We start from the raw sequence: 16,013 nt of genomic DNA, 5'->3' as shown, positions 1-16,013 counted from the left end.
GGAAATTAGTGCTCATTTGTCAATTAATTTTATGAGAGATTTCTGAATTGTTGTTATATTCTGTATTGTTATGATGAATGCTAACCTGAAGACAATAAAGACGACAAGAGATTTACGTTTTCAATCTTTTATTTTCTGAAAAGTAGACATGGTCAGACTGAAATGCGTCATTATAATAATGCTTGAAGGGTATAGACGTATTTTTCGCATTAATATAATGCTCGCATTAATTTTATGATTTGCAGTATCTGGCACACTATGAATAACATGATTTGGGATAAACGTTTTCTCACGGATGCCTTGACGCCAATAATCATTGGATTACATGATATTTGCTAGATTATTAAAAACCAATAGTAATGCCGTCCTTTATTTTGCGCTTATCTAGATTTGCCAAATATATGGATAGGATTACTTTGCATCCATTGATGTATCATTCAGCCTTGGAGCAAGGCTAGGCTCAGTCTCAAGCAGACATACAGCCGAGTTCCGGGGGACGGTGGGGGTAGCCTAGTGGTTAAAGCATTTTCTCGCCATGCCGAAGACCCGGGTTCGATACTCCACGTGGGTACAATGTGTGAAGCCAATTTCTGGTGTCCCCCGCCATGACGCCGACATTGCTGGAATATTGCTAAAGGCGGCGTAAAACCAAACTCACTCACTCCGCGGAGTGAACGTAGCTGGGGTACATTATCACAGACTTATGACTGTTGTCGTCGAGGCTCGACCTACGATCATTGTGAGGAACCCTGCCCCGCAGTTTGTATAAACTCTGACTACAATATGCATCGTTTAGAATTGCCATGTAAGGAGCTGCTAATTCTAAACTTGGTACGGGAAAATGCTGAAGAACAGACACTGTTTCAAAGGTGTTTTGTCAAGTTATGAAACACCTTGTCCAAGCATTTGTACGAAAGTTGGTTTTGCCGAAGATTAGATATCGGGGAAGCATAAAATCCAAGTTACATGAAAAGTTCTAACTTAAAACTTCAACAGCATGGCATCAACTCTATAAATAGTCCCAATATTGACTTACCGTATTTCTCTCTATGGTGTTTATCAATATCGCCCATATTGTCTATCCGGGAGGCCCATCTTCTATTCTGTTTACTGCTGGCTCAGTGCCAACTTATTACCTTCTAGGTATTGTGTTTTGGTCGTACTGTATGGAATAATATATGTGTATTGGTCGTACTGTATGGAATAATGCTATTGTGTATTGGTCGTACTGCATGGAATAATGTACTGTGTATTGGTTGTATTGTATGAATAATGTATTGTGTATTGGTTGTACTGTATGGAACAATGCATTGTGTACGGATTGTAATGTATGGAATAATGAATTGTGTTTTGGTCTTGATGTATACACTCAATATATTGTGTATTGGCCGTACTGCATGGAATAATGTATTGTGTATTGGTCATACTATATCGACTATAATGTATTGTGTATTTTGCGTACTGTGTGGAATAATGTACAGTGTATTGGTCGCACTGCATGGAATAACACGTTGCGTATTGGTCTACTGCATGGAATAATGTATTTTGTATTTATCGTATTTCATGTTTCTGGGTATTATGTGTTCTTGGGTAGGCTCTCTATCCGCTACACCACGGAGATAGTAGACACACCAGCATAACGGTAGAATTAAACTAATTATCGTTTACCATTCTCCTTTGATGAGGTCAGCTCTCAGTACCGGACACTGAATTAAATATGAAAGGTCCTTCGATGCAAGTGACAAGAGTTCCAAAGTGGGGACCCAAGGTTTGTGGGGTGTTTAATCAGCCTGTCTGCGCCCTCCACACATGAAATAACTCTGACTGGGAGGGATGTTGATGAGGCTACTGATGTCGCCTTCAGCGGAGTAGGCGGCCAGGAGTGATGTAATTGTAAATGGAATTATAGAAGGATTCTCATCTTTGTGAGTCTTACAACAAAACCCGAAATTGAAAGGTTTATAAATTGAGAATTAATGAACTCCACGGACCAGCCTCCGAGATTGTTCAGTTGAGACAATTATTGAATTTACACTTAACATTTAAATGCTTTTTATCATCCAAAACTGTGTTCCACAAGAGATATCGCTTGTGTGAGATCATATGATATCTCCAAGGAGATATCGTTTTGACAGTAGATTTTGTACAATGCCCTGACAATGCTATGACGTCATGAACTTGATGACGTCACAATGTTATGACATCGCTGCACTGCAAGTCTAATGGTAGTACAGTGTTGTGAGATGTACATTTTTCATTGAAAACTAATGAAGAATGATTTTTGATGATAAATAGAATCTCATCCTCGTGTCTACTGATATCAATTATATCAACACTCGTTGATAAAGGTAAAAATATCCTCGGCAAGCCTCGGATATTTGTAACTTTATCAACTCGTGTTGATATAATTGATATCAGTATAGACACTTGGGTGAGATTCTCTATGTGTTCAGTGTATGGATGTCGTTTTGCTATGACGTATACGGAGAACTTGTCTGTCGCGTCAAGCGTTAATTGTGCTTCTGTAGGAGCACTGTAGGTGTTAGGAAGTTTCAAAACAATAGTGAATTCTTGATGAAATCAGAATTTACACAGCGAAATAGCATTCGTGAGGCAGCATACACACAAACATGCACGCTCGCACGCACGCACTCTCACAGACATGAGAGAGAGAGAGAGAGAGACAGACAGACAGACAGACAGACAGAGACAGACAGAGACACAGAGAGACAGAGACAGAGAGAGTTAATTTGTTAATACAAGAATTGGTCTAGGCGCTCGAACAACGTGTCATAATCCTTTCAACACCTACGGGACATTTCTCGAACTGGTACCGACCTGAAAGGGGAGATTTTGCAATCCGTGTCTTTGATGTCAGTGGCGTAATTCACCATCACTGGCTCTGGTTATGTTTCAATATATGTAGTTTGGGAATCTGACGCTACACTGAAAGAATCGGAGTAATTACATCTTTTGGCAGTTGTCTTTGAAAATCCTTTGCCAAGAGGAACGCTCGTTGCAGATTTAATGAGGTCTATACCTCACTGTCTCGCTTTCAACAGCGTGTTTAGTCCTAGACATTGACAAGAAGGCCTTGTGTGAGACGGTCTCGGTATTAACGGGAGGTGACAGACGGGATCGGGTGGTCAGGCTCGCTGATTTGGTGGACACATGTCATCGTATCCCAATTGATGCTCATGCTGTTGATCACTGGGTTGTCTGGTCCTGACTCAGTTACTTACAGACCGCCGCCATGTCGCTGGAATATTGCTGAGTGCGGCGTTAAACAACAGTCCAACCAAACAAACCAACTTTGAGCCGTCGGTTTCATCATACGGGGTTCTGTGATACCTCAGGTCACAGACCGTATCCATCGACACTCATGTTAGAGAGGGGCGGAGGGGTAGCCTAATGGTTAAAGCGTTCGCTCGTCACGCCGATGGCCCGGGTTCCAATCCCCACATGGGTACAATGTGTGAAGCCCATTTCTGGTGTCCCCCGCCGTGATATTGCTGGAATATTGCTAAAAGCGGCGTAAAACCATACCCAGTCAGTCAGTCATTTTAGTGAGCTGTAACTTGCAGTCGTCTGGTACTAAAGTTATGGACACGATCTAACACACCTATCGCCATGAGACTTTAGGCTCGGAGTACTGTCGGATTGCTAAGCAGTTGCTTATACTGTTGTAAGGTTAGATCATACTTATCATGTACAATAAAGGTAACATACACCGTACAGGTTCCACTACACTAAATCAGAATCACATGCTCCCTGAGCGAGTACCGTATGTAAACATCTGAAGAGATAGAGACATGTGACAGCTGTGAATGGATGAAATAGTGTAAGATTTTTATGTTTTTTAAACGCACATGCATCCCGTAATTAAAACTGACCACGATTTGACAGGTTGAAATGAAATGACACGAAAATGAAATGACTATACGGAGGCCGGAAGTAGGGATTAGGGATTCCCAATGTCACGTGGTTTTCATTGCACACACAAGAAAGAAAGACTTGATTTAACGCATCACATAGCCTTTATACAGGTACACATGGAATTGGACGCACTTTATACGCACCGCGCACTACGCATCACGCAATTACGCAAACAATACGTACATGTGGAAACCTAGCTTAACGGTTTAAAACAGATATGTGAGTGAGTATGGTTTTACGCCGCTTTTAGCAATATTCCAGAATTATTGTCGCAGGGAACACCAGAAATGGGCTTCTCACATGTGTGGATCTGAATTCGGGCCTCCCGGGTCCAGGGTGAAACCTGATAAACGGTTCAGGGTGGTGGTGGATGGGGGCAAAGGCCAACTGAAGCCAACGCATAATTGCAAATTCCCTTTTCAGAAAAGTCACTGAAAGCGATATATTCAGACCTGTTTGTGTGATCTTAAGTGATCAAAATTTGAGTGTAGCGTGAGATTTATAAGTTTTGTCGTGAGAGCGTGACTTGAGTAATAAAGGCGTGAGTGTCAATCCACAGGTTGGCACGATTTTATGTATTTAGTGCTGTCATTTTTATCACCACGATTAATGCTTAATGTGTGTAGAGTTATTCCAAGTAGGTGACATTTGGTGCGGAACTGGGGTTGATGTGTTCAGCTTCCTGTGCTCGGAAAACTGGCGGGATATGTTAGCCGGAATTTGTGTTTTTATTGTAGTTTAATGGGCAGACTGTACCCATGTGTGTATATATACACGGACTGGCTGTGGCTGGATTAATTTTAAAATATTACAACGTTATTATAGACGTCTATGGGAAAACATTTGGTGTTGTGTAACCTGTACCCCCTCCTCACCACCCTCACACACACACACACGACACGCACAATATAAACAATAGCGCCAAATGATCCCCATTGCCACTGAATCAATAATTCCAGAAATTTCAGATCAGCACCTTGCTGTGTGAATTCTGTCCAAATGACAGACGAACAATAGTATGACACTGATTTCTGACAATGTACCAAAAGTATGAAACCCACTACTAATATGGCCATTGTGAAGGTGAACAGAGCATGTTGATTCCCCTGTGTATGGACATGCTGTCTCACAGTCCACTACAGAGACATTCCCATGTTGAGACGAGGGAACAATCAGCGTCTTGGTCATCCATCTGCTACGTGTTAAAGCAGGAACTTTATCCTAGCCCCGTATCAGCCTGGGCCTAGATTTTCGAAGCTCTCTTAGCGCTAAGATAGTCGTAAGTGCCATACATTAACATTAACTTACGACTATCTTAGCGCTAAGAGAGCTTCGAAAATCTAGGCTTAGTTACCGGGGTCTGCTGCACCAACGCTTCCACACTGAACGCGTTACCGCAGCAGACCCCGGGAACCAGACTGGCGACGAGTTCTCTCGGTGACATCTGCTGGAACTGAAGAAAGTCGCTAAACGCCGGAAACACATCAAAAAATCTTGTTGAAACCTTTGTACTTAAGGTTTTCCCAGAAGTAATTAAAATACTATAACGTGAAGACAATGTCATTATTTCCCGAAGTTCTGGGTTTCAGTACTCCAGAGACACCGTGTACATTTTCACAACTTATTTCTGACATTTAGGAGACGAAACATGGTTCAGTGTTGAGGTTTAAACCTGTATGAGATTATATTGCCAGGAGCAAGTGGCACCGAGTGAAAAAAGGTTTGAATCCTCGAATTCGTCTGTATGTTATTACCTGAACATCACTTCAGACCATGAGCCGAGTCCTAGGTAAGGTCCATTTGTACCACAAGAACCTACTGTAAAGCCGGGTTTCCATGTGCGCGTAGTGTGTGGTGCCTAGTGCGTAAACAACACTTTATACTAAAATAGTAATAGCCGTTTCCATGCAGGCGTGCTGCGTAGTGCGTGATTTTGCTTACGCTCAAAAAAGTGTCCGAATACGCATCATGCAGCTATACGGAGGCCGGAAGTAGGGATTAGGGATTCCCAATGTCACGTGGTTTTTCATTGCACACACAAGAAAGAAAGACTTGATTTAACGCATCACATAGCCTTTATACAGGTACACATGGAATTGGACGCACTTTATACGCACCACGCACTACGCATCACGCAATTACGCAAACAATACGTACATGTGGAAACCTAGCTTAACGGTTTAAAACAGATATGTGAGTGAGTATGGTTTTACGCCGCTTTTAGCAATATTCCAGAATTATTAACGCAGGGAACACCAGAAATGGGCTTCTCACATGTGTGGATCCGAATTCGGGCCTCCCGGGTCTAGGGTGGAACCTGATAGACGGTTCAGGGGGTGGGGATGGGGGCAAAGGCCAACTGAAGCCAACGCATAATTGCAAATTCCCTTTTCAGAAATGTCACTGAAAGCGATATATTCAGACCTGTTTGTGTGATCTTAAGTGATCAAAATTTGAGTGTAGCGTGAGATTTATAAGTTTTGTCGTGAGAGCGTGACTTGAGTAATAAAGGCGTGAGTGTCAATCCACAGGTTGGCAGGTACGGATATGTCTAACGTCGAGCTCAGCACGACAAAACCAGTGTGGAATGTTTGAACTCAACATAGCGTTTCTCCTGACCCATTTACGTTTTAAGAATTGAAAAATGTTTTAATCGTAGCATTAAAGAGGAGTGTAGAACAAAAGCTATTTACCGTAATAGACTGTTTATTGAAAGTTCATGCTGAGGAAGCAATTCGCGGAATGATGAAAGGTGAACTTTACATTGAATTAAGTGCGTCATTGGAACACGCCAAAATAGAGCTCTGATAGGGAATAGTTTTTAAGAAGCTTCAGGATATTTGTTGAGTGGCTCACGGTAATAATTTTACTTAAAACTGTAAGGCTAAATGGTTAAAATTATCCTGCTACAATTTATTTTGTGGCAGACAATTTCTTTCAGTCAGACTGAAACATATATATTTTTTTCAATCTACCTCCATTTCCCCACCAACTCCATCTAAAGACTCAAAACAGTCTGTTGGGTATTTCAAAACACGAATTGCAGTATTGAAACGAAAGCAGAACCAGTTGTCCCCATATTTCCCTCCCGATTGATATATGTTCCGCATTCGTATAAAGATGGTTTTATATTTTAGATCCAACCTGACAGTTTGTCATCTTGTCAAGTCAGCGGAACCCACTTCCTCTCTCCTCCCCAAGAACAAGCAAGAACAGCAACACAAAAACAACAACACAACAACAAAACAATAAACCATTAAACATACATACACAAAAAACAGCAACTTTGGACTACGTAACAGAAGTGTGGGTGATGACTGTGGCATCAATGTTGACAGTCACGTGTAGGCTATTTGACATATCTGATCGTGCGTCGACTGAAATGTAGGCGTGGCTGATCTGAATGGGGACTGATTTCTGTTATTCCGCCATCAGTCTCACACCCAGCACGAACTGTCAGTGTTGTGAATATGATTATGTACATGTAATTGTCTTGTTATTGGATGTTGTTATCGTGTGTCATATCTAAATATAGATTATATTTGATATCACGTAAGTTCCGTATCAACTTATTCCGGCCAATGCGTCAAAGTTCCTTGTGTTATATAATGATATTTGTAAGTGACTCACTCTTAGATTGGGAGAAAATATGTGTCCACTTGACCGCTAATTCCATAGTTTTGTATCAAATGTCACTTGCACATTGACCAAGTTGGATACTCAACGTTCCTTAACATGAAATCGCTGAAGTGATGCAATGTAGTTTTTGATAGAGCATAGTACATGGATAAACTTAAACAATTTATACAGGTTTGCATAGGCGGATCCAGAGGGGTTTAAATGACCATTGAAACTCGGGTGAAAATGAAATGTGCACCCCTACTTTTCTCAATAGGGTGCAAAACACACCCCCACCCCCTTCTCAAAAAGCTGTATCCGCCCCTGGTTTGCAGGTCTTTTTCGTATCTGTAGAATTTAATTTTGGTGATCAACTGATTCGCATATCCGGAAATTCAGTTAACCAAACACAATTTTGCGTCCGCATAAGCGAGGTTCGACGGAACTCGAATAAGGTTTTTTGTAATGAAATTTTACAGAGCTTAATTCTCGTTGATGTGAGCTGTCGAAACCGCTAATGGGTTTCATTGGGTAGGGAAAGTTGTGATCACATGACGCAAGCAGGGCTGGACTGGCGGCTGTGAGTGTCGTCTGCTCCGTGCGAGAAATGGTGAGACTGAATGGGAATCTGTAATCCGCACAGAAAGAGAGAGTGTGTTACCTACTCGCATTCACAAGACCCATCTGCCTAATGCACGGGCTTGACTTAGCAAAGGTAAATTACGTGAAAAATCAATATTTCGAATATTGGAGAGTCCCTCATTACGGTGTAATTAAGAAACATGGCTCTCTCGCTCGTTCATAGATGCCATCTTTGTGCCGCAGTTTAATTCAGTTTCCTGAGGCCTAACACCAAGTCATACTCTTCACGAGGGCATTTGAACATGCGCCGCCTGGAATAAAAACGTGAGAAATGGTCGCTAGGTCTGTAAAGAATTGAGACGACCTCAACCAGCACCGATCTGGTTAGGTCTATTGCATGGAATGTCTGATCTGAAGCCTGGAGGAACAGAGCGGAGACGATTGGACAGTGGACGTGATTAGATACCTATAATACTGCAAGAGCGGTCGGCCGAGGTTGTCTACTGCCAATCGCCACTGATACGTCGGTGCTGTTGCAGTCGCTGTAGACTCTTTACTGAAAATGCCAAAGTGGCGGACGTTGCTTAGTTCGAGTCGATTTTTACCTACACTACCGGAAACAGGTGCAACTACTCGTCTCGAGTTCTGTGGGGTCAGTGCTTTCACGATGTGGAGATTTCCCTGGATATATTACGCCTCGTAACTGAATAGAGGCAGGATTAAAGGTTAGTGAATGTATTTGGTCAATAGGAGATTTTATTGCGTCTCGGTTCTAACTGACCACACACGAGAACAGTTCGAGTAGGTGTTGTTGAAAATAATTTTGTGCAAGCTGTTTTGAGCTTTCGTGTGCTGTTTAACAAGTGACTTGCTTTAATATGTCTCAAGAGTGAGGTCATAACAGATGACGCCGGTATTGTCACATGTCCGTTTTAAGCCTTCAAGAGATATGCTATGTTGAACACAACAGCGACCCCTCTCACGCCTAAAGGTGGCATGCACGTGCTGTGGTTACCGTCGGTGTTGGTAGCCACGCTGATGCTAGGTTTCCTTGCCATTTCTTTCTCTCATCACATTCGTCGGGTTCGTCGGAAGAAGCAGATTATGTGGGACTACATGTCTTTACAAATTGACGTCAAGCGATGTAGAATATCGGCCAATCTGTGTAACACGTATTCCATGCCTTTACGACAGCTTGCCTCCTCTGTCAGAGTGCATTTGATGGAGGAACCAGATCTTCAAGCGAAGACCCAGTCTACCTGTCCCCTTCCCCAAGCCAGTAGTGCATTTCCCTTCAAGGGTAAACTGAGCCCCCGGGGGGTCGTGTGTGATCGGATGTCCCCGGATCTGGAGTGGCGGGGTGAGGATTTTGTTGATGGGGGGGACTGGGACGATTCGGTAAGGATCCGAGTGGACCTGTTGTGTGATAGCTGCAGGGAACATCTCATAATGAGACCCATGTTTTATATTTCGGAAGATTCGCAGTCTGTTATCATGGGAGAAACGACGGAGAACCTTGTATCACGTGATTATATCCCTAGGGAACAAGGTGCTCGGACCATGGAGGGTTCGAACCCACGACCTCTCCTCTCAAATCATTTCCAGAGTGTCAATTCAGACGATGATACAGGTCCGGGGAAAAGTCGAAGACCATTTGTGCCACGGGTACCGACTGTAACTGTAACGGACATGTCTGACATTGAACTCGATTCATTTCAGCAGGACACAATCTCAGTAGAAAGCTTCGACCATTCATGCGAGTCAATTGTTTCGTATGGAAAAAGACGTAAACGAAGGACAAAGGTTTTGTTGTCAGCAGACGACATTGGAGATCACCACGATGTCACGTCTGATCTGAATACGACGTCTTTTGATGAAGTCGATTTGCATCCACGTGATCAAAATACATTATCAAGTCAGATAATGGACGGTAACAGATCTCCCATAAAACACAGAGAATTTTGGAAATTCTTTTCAAAACGTTCAAGACGAAAATCGCCCAAGAAGTCAAAGAAACCAGTTTTGACAAAACAAGACAGGATAGTGCCAGCATCAGACGTCTTCTCAAAGTCTATGGATGATATCAACAGAAATTCATTTAAGCGGAAAGATGGGAATTTATATTTAAGAAGACAACTCTTTGCCAAAAACAAATCAGTAGAGAAAACTGCCGCTGTTTTAGACAGCCATGTTCGAAGGATTGCAGATGGGAATGATAAGGTAATGACGTCTCAGGACTGCCTCAAACCCTGTAAGTCACTCAGCTCGGAAGGGTCGGTTCAGGGCGTTATTTATGAGCATTCTTATGGCAATCAGCTACATCACCCAAGAAGCGAGTCCAACATACGACAAAAACGCCTTGGCTTTGTTTCCGGTCAGCAAAGCAATAAGTCCTGTGACGGTGTCATGCAATCGTCGGAACGCTCTGACGTTGCGGGCCGAGTGACGTTAAACCAAGATGGCTCTTCTACCAGGGCATCGAGTTTTGACTCGACATTGAAACAATCCTTCAGAAGGCTTGCCAGTTTTAGGGAATCACACCCTGTCCCGGATCGCCAAGACAGTAAGGTAAATAACCCTTTTTATTTCATCTTAATTATCATTCCAAATTTCTTAATGAAGCATAAACACGTGCAAACAGGAAACGTTATCGTTTTATCTTCATGACTAACAAAACCTTGAATGTGAAAGAACGAAATGTGAAATGTTGCTTTTAAATGTCAGAATAGTTTACGGGGGTACGTGGTAGGCGGCCTCACAATTTGCATTGCAGAGTTGCGTCCGTTGGTCGTGGAAGGATAGGCTGATTACAGAAATAATTTCACAATTGTGATTTAGCTCTTGTTAGGGTCACAATTCTGGAAACATATTAACTTACACCATGCCCATATTTTTTACCGCAATTCTCATGATAGTAATATCGATAGAAATCACTTGTTATCTCAGATGACAAGTTTGATAATGTGGTTATTCCGACACAGTGTTCTTCAACATGAAGATTCAGAGCCAGTCTTTAGGGATAATGTCTTTGGAGGAGCAGTAAATCTGATTTTCTGTGAAGGATGACATTCTTCAAAGGAATGTTTGTACGTTGATGTTGATCTGGCCTGTGAGTCATATGCTCACAGGTGCAGTACTGGTTACAAGCACTGATTTCCCAGTCGGTCGTCGGCGTGTTGTCCAAGCTCATAGCAGTTTTATGACTTAAACACGACACCGAATCACAATATGATATTTGTCACGATACTTTGTATACAACATGAACACGACGGACTGACTTAGGTTAGTCGGGCGCGAACATAAGATGAACTGACGCATAAAAGAAAGTACACGCTAGGTGTTTGGTTATTATTTTCCACAAAAATAACAAAGTGTAGGTTAAGCTGTAAAGATATTGTTTTTCTAAGGGAAATAAAACTGATGTACAAAAGAAAGTACACGTCAGATGCTTGGTTATTATTCTTTTTTTAAATAATAAACTGTGTTGGTTAAGCTGTAAAGATACTGTTTCTAAGGAAAATAAAACTGATGTACAAAAGAAAGTACACGTCAGATGCTTGGTTATTATTATTTTTAAATAATAAAACTGTGTAGGTTAAGCTGTAAAGATATTGTTTCTTAGGAAAATAAAACTGACGTACTAAAGAAAGTACACAGCTGGGATTTTTAAGAAATAATTTCCAAAAAAACAGGTAAATATTTTGAAAATGTTTTGATTGAGACTAAATATTGTGTACGTGCACAATATGAAGTTGGGTTCGCTCAGTCATACTGATGTCACCCACACCGAGGAGTGAGTGAGTATAGTTTTACTCCACCTTTAACAATATTCAAGCAATATCACGGCGGGGGACACCAGAAATGGGCCTCACACATTGTAACCATGTAGGGAATCGAACCCTGGCCTTCAGCGTGACGAGCGGACGCTTTCACTACTAGTCTAGCCCTAAGTTAACTCTGAAAACGTGAAAAGTGACCAACGACGATTGCCCCATTTTCGACATTGTGTAATATGAAAGTTGTTAAGGTTGGCACAGAGAGCTGAACGATGAGCTGCAAGCAGACAATTTCTAATTGTTAGACATATAACTCTACCCCAGTAGCCTGATGAAAGTTGGCATCAATTTGAATCGCTGTATGAGCTTAATTTCGTATAGCCTTGTTTCCGATCAATCGATCCTGTACTCTTGTCGTTCACCTGGAGTCAGTTGTAAACATTTTGGGTTTGACATGTTACCTAGTCCGCTTATCACAGGGGCCGTGGGGTAGCCTAGTGGTCAAAGCGTCCGCTCGTCAAGCCGAAGACCCGGGTTCGATTCCCCATATGGGTACAATGTGTGAAGCCCATTTCTGGTGTCCCCCGCCGTGATATTGCTGGAATATTGCTAAAAGCAGCTTAAAACCATACTCACTCACTAACCCATGCAGAGATACATGCACGTTCAAAAGACTGCCACATTATTTCTGTATTATTGATATATACTGATGGAAACGAATAAGACCAAACAAGTATTTCTCTATTAATAAAAAAGATTACCTTCAGCGTATTACAAAGCTTGCGAAGAAACATTGAAAAGAATAAAGGAACCCTTATGTGTTGCCTTATTTCTTTCCGTCAGTATTTTTCTATGCCTTTAATTTCACTTGGCGCAATCCGCTTTAATAGGGTTCCACTGTGCTGAATATATCACGAAAGAGCAAAGGTTTGGACGAACGAGGATGTGTCCTGTTGCTAAAACGCTGACAGGATCCGCGTAGACAGCAGTAATCGGGGCCAATCCATCATGTGTCATCTGAAACTGTAACCTTTCATGAAGACCCATGTAATCTGTCTACACAATCAATCCCTCTCGATTCACACCCATGCGAGATCTTGATTAAATTCGACGTGACTAATGTTCACTAGAGGATTAACATTTGCAATCGTGACCGGCAGAAAAAATATTGGAGACTTGTAATATGACATCTCTCGTAAACTCTTTGTTCAATTGCTGTAGAAATGTTATATTTTAATAATGAGTGTTATTGTAAAACACCAGTAAAAGTATTCCATGGGTTCAGAGCCGGATTTAGCACGGGTATTTGTGCATCTGCTTACTGTAAAACATTTCACAAACGTGTTAATGTTCCATAATCAGTATTAACGTACACTGTTGACGAATAATGCATTATCATAAAGCGAAAGTAGCATTATCATGCAGCCACAGCTCTAGTAATACATTGTAACACAAAAGAAATCATATTCAGTCATCGTTTGACGCGATCTTATTACCAGTAGGCACCAATCAGACTGCAGCCTACTGATGTTACCAATTCCATGCAAATTAAACTTGTTCAAATCTCCGCAGTTCGTTTCAGATTACACATGTCGGTCCTGTAAGGAAGGTCTTGCACGCGAGGGGGGTTTTACTGTCATGTAAACCATTCCTTTGTCTGCCCTGGTGGAACATTTAAGTACAATACGTTCTCATTAGGATTGAGAGTGTGTCTCTTGTCCTTTAGACGGAAATACCATTTCCTGATGAAGAATGTCACTGAATAAATGATGGTGTGAACGAAGGTAACCTCTTTGTAGACTCCGAGATGTGGTTTGTTTGTTGTGTAACGCAGGTCATATCCTCGCTACATAATGTCACCTTGTGAATAATCGAGTCTGGACCAGACAATCCAGTGACTGACATCATGAGCATTGATCTACTCACATGGGATACGATAACAAATCAACGGGCCTGAACTACTCTATCAATTTAGTCGCATCAGAGTGAGTGAGTTTAGTTTTACGCCGCGCTCAGCAATATTCCAGCTATATGGCGGCGGTCTGTAAATAATCGAGTCTGGACCAGACAATCCAGTGATCAACAGCATGAGCATCGATCTGCCCAAATGGGAGCCTATGACATGTGTCCCTTTAGCCGCCTCTAACGACAAGCAGGGATTTACTTTCACGGGGGCTTTCGTGTCTGACGAACAGGTGATTGATATCATGAGCAAAGTCTGATGCTGTCAGGATACAATGACACGCAATGAACCAGATAGTGAACACATTTTGTATTTAGCTGCCTGGTAAAACAAGATTTGGTTTGTTTATTTGTTTGTTTGTTGTTTAACGCCGCGCTCAGCAATATTCCAGACAATCCAGTGATCAACACCATGAACAGCACAATTGCGATACGATGGCATTTGTCAACCAAGTCAGCGAGTCACCCGATCCCGTTAGTCGCCTCTTACGAGACGCATGGGTTGCTGAAGACCAATTCGAAGCAGGATCTTCACGGGTAAAACAAGATTTTGATGTGGCACTTGAGCATCATTCTGTTGATCAGCTGTTTCGTTACCCAATGAAACATGATCAATTAGACGGACAGTCGGTTCAGGGTATATTATTACTTTTTGTCTAGAACACTAGGTAGGCTACCTGTAGTCGGATATCATCAACACTGAAGACTCTGTGTTTGGTGGGCATTTATATCACATGCTGAAAACCTTTAAAAGGGAAATGTACACGAAAATTTCGTGTGAAATAAAATCGAAATTTTGAATTAATTGATATCTATGCTTGAAAATATGCACTCATTTTTCTTACAATAAAAGTATAACCCTCAATATATGTGCTGAAATCTTATGCATTATGAGGCCACTGTTTGCCCAGCCCAGATTTACACCCCACCCACCCTTCTCTTTGATTATGGTGCCACTTGATTTAGACTGGTCTCCTGTCGGTCCCAAAAGACAAAAAGGTTATTTTCATGTAATCGTGCAATTAGTAAACATGTCACTGCCACTTTTATTACTGCGATTTATGCAAATACAGCGTTACTTTGAATGAAGTCATCTTAAATTATTTAAAAGGTGGCAGTTATTTTAGGAAGATGCTAGAAATTTACGATGTTTCGTCTTGTTTATTTGCCAGGGTAATCTTTAACTGAAAATGGAACGAAGAAATAGGAGTAAAAATATCAGAATTGTGTTTATGATTTTACACGAACGTCGATAAATACATTTGGCTTTTATCTGTCTTTATGAAAAGGGCATATGTTGTTAAGGGTATATATTTTAAAGAACAAGGCTGATAGATAAATCTCGATTTTATTTATATTCACTAAAAATGTTGTTGTTATGTTTTATAACCAAGGTTTATTAATAATTCAGTTTACGTATCTGTTAACATCCGAATATACGAGAGGTGGGGTAGCCTAGTAGCTAAATAACAAGCGTTCGCTCACCACGCCGAAGGCCCGGGTTCGATTCCCCACATGGGTACAATGTGTAAAGCCCATTGCTGGTGCCCCGTGATATTGCTGGAATATTGCTAAAGGCGACGTAAAACTAAACTCACTCACTCCGAATGTACAGGTTGTCGTCGTAAAGATTGGGTTTAGTTGACGCTTTGGGTCAAACAAGAAATACACAAAATGTTAGAAATATTAGCTGTGTATTGAACCCAACCAGTTAGAGAAGCAGGTATTTCTTATCTGAAGGGACAAGCTGAACAATTTTTTTTAATCCAGGAACCGACATCTACAGTCAATTTCTTTTTCATCAGAGGCCACATTTTCTTTTAAAACCAAACCCTCTCCTCATAATAGTTTTATATACGACCCTTAAAGAATAAATGGAGACATTCGGAGGTTGTAGAAGGATCATAGCTTGTATGAGGTTTATGTTAGTCGTTAGACTGATTAGCTATATATATAATGTCAAAGTCTAAGCTTGCCGTATCTCGCTCAAGAGCGCCATCCATAAGATCAATACTTATTATAAGGTATATGATCTTGGGCATCGCCCAGTAGACTTAAAAATAACAGAGAATACGTCCTTGAACTGATAAGAGCTGCGCTGGCAATATTGTTAATTTAAATAACAGTAGGGGCAGTGGA

At 41.5% G+C, this 16,013-nt stretch overlaps 1 protein-coding gene across 3 annotated transcripts in view; it reads left to right on the top strand.

Moving 5' to 3' along the window:
* The window catches only part of LOC124289156, a 120,316-nt gene that overhangs the window by 49,800 nt on the left and 54,503 nt on the right, over positions 1 to 16,013 (top strand). The window contains exon 1 of one of the 3 annotated variants that reach the window (XM_046725762.1): positions 8,679 to 10,704. The exons of the other annotated variants lie outside the window; for them this stretch is intronic. Within the exon in view, the coding sequence (XP_046581718.1) occupies positions 9,091 to 10,704 (1,614 nt within the window). The 5' untranslated portion in view covers positions 8,679 to 9,090. Of the gene's footprint in view, positions 1 to 8,678; positions 10,705 to 16,013 lie in introns of those variants that run through there. 3 annotated transcript variants of the gene reach the window in all.

This window comes from Haliotis rubra, unplaced genomic scaffold, assembly GCF_003918875.1.
Source record: "Haliotis rubra isolate DU_JTF1 unplaced genomic scaffold, ASM391887v1 Scf434, whole genome shotgun sequence".
NCBI classification, from domain to species: Eukaryota; Metazoa; Mollusca; class Gastropoda; order Lepetellida; family Haliotidae; genus Haliotis; species Haliotis rubra.
Note: the sequence above shows the minus strand (reverse complement) of the source record. Positions and strands in the feature narration are given on the sequence as shown.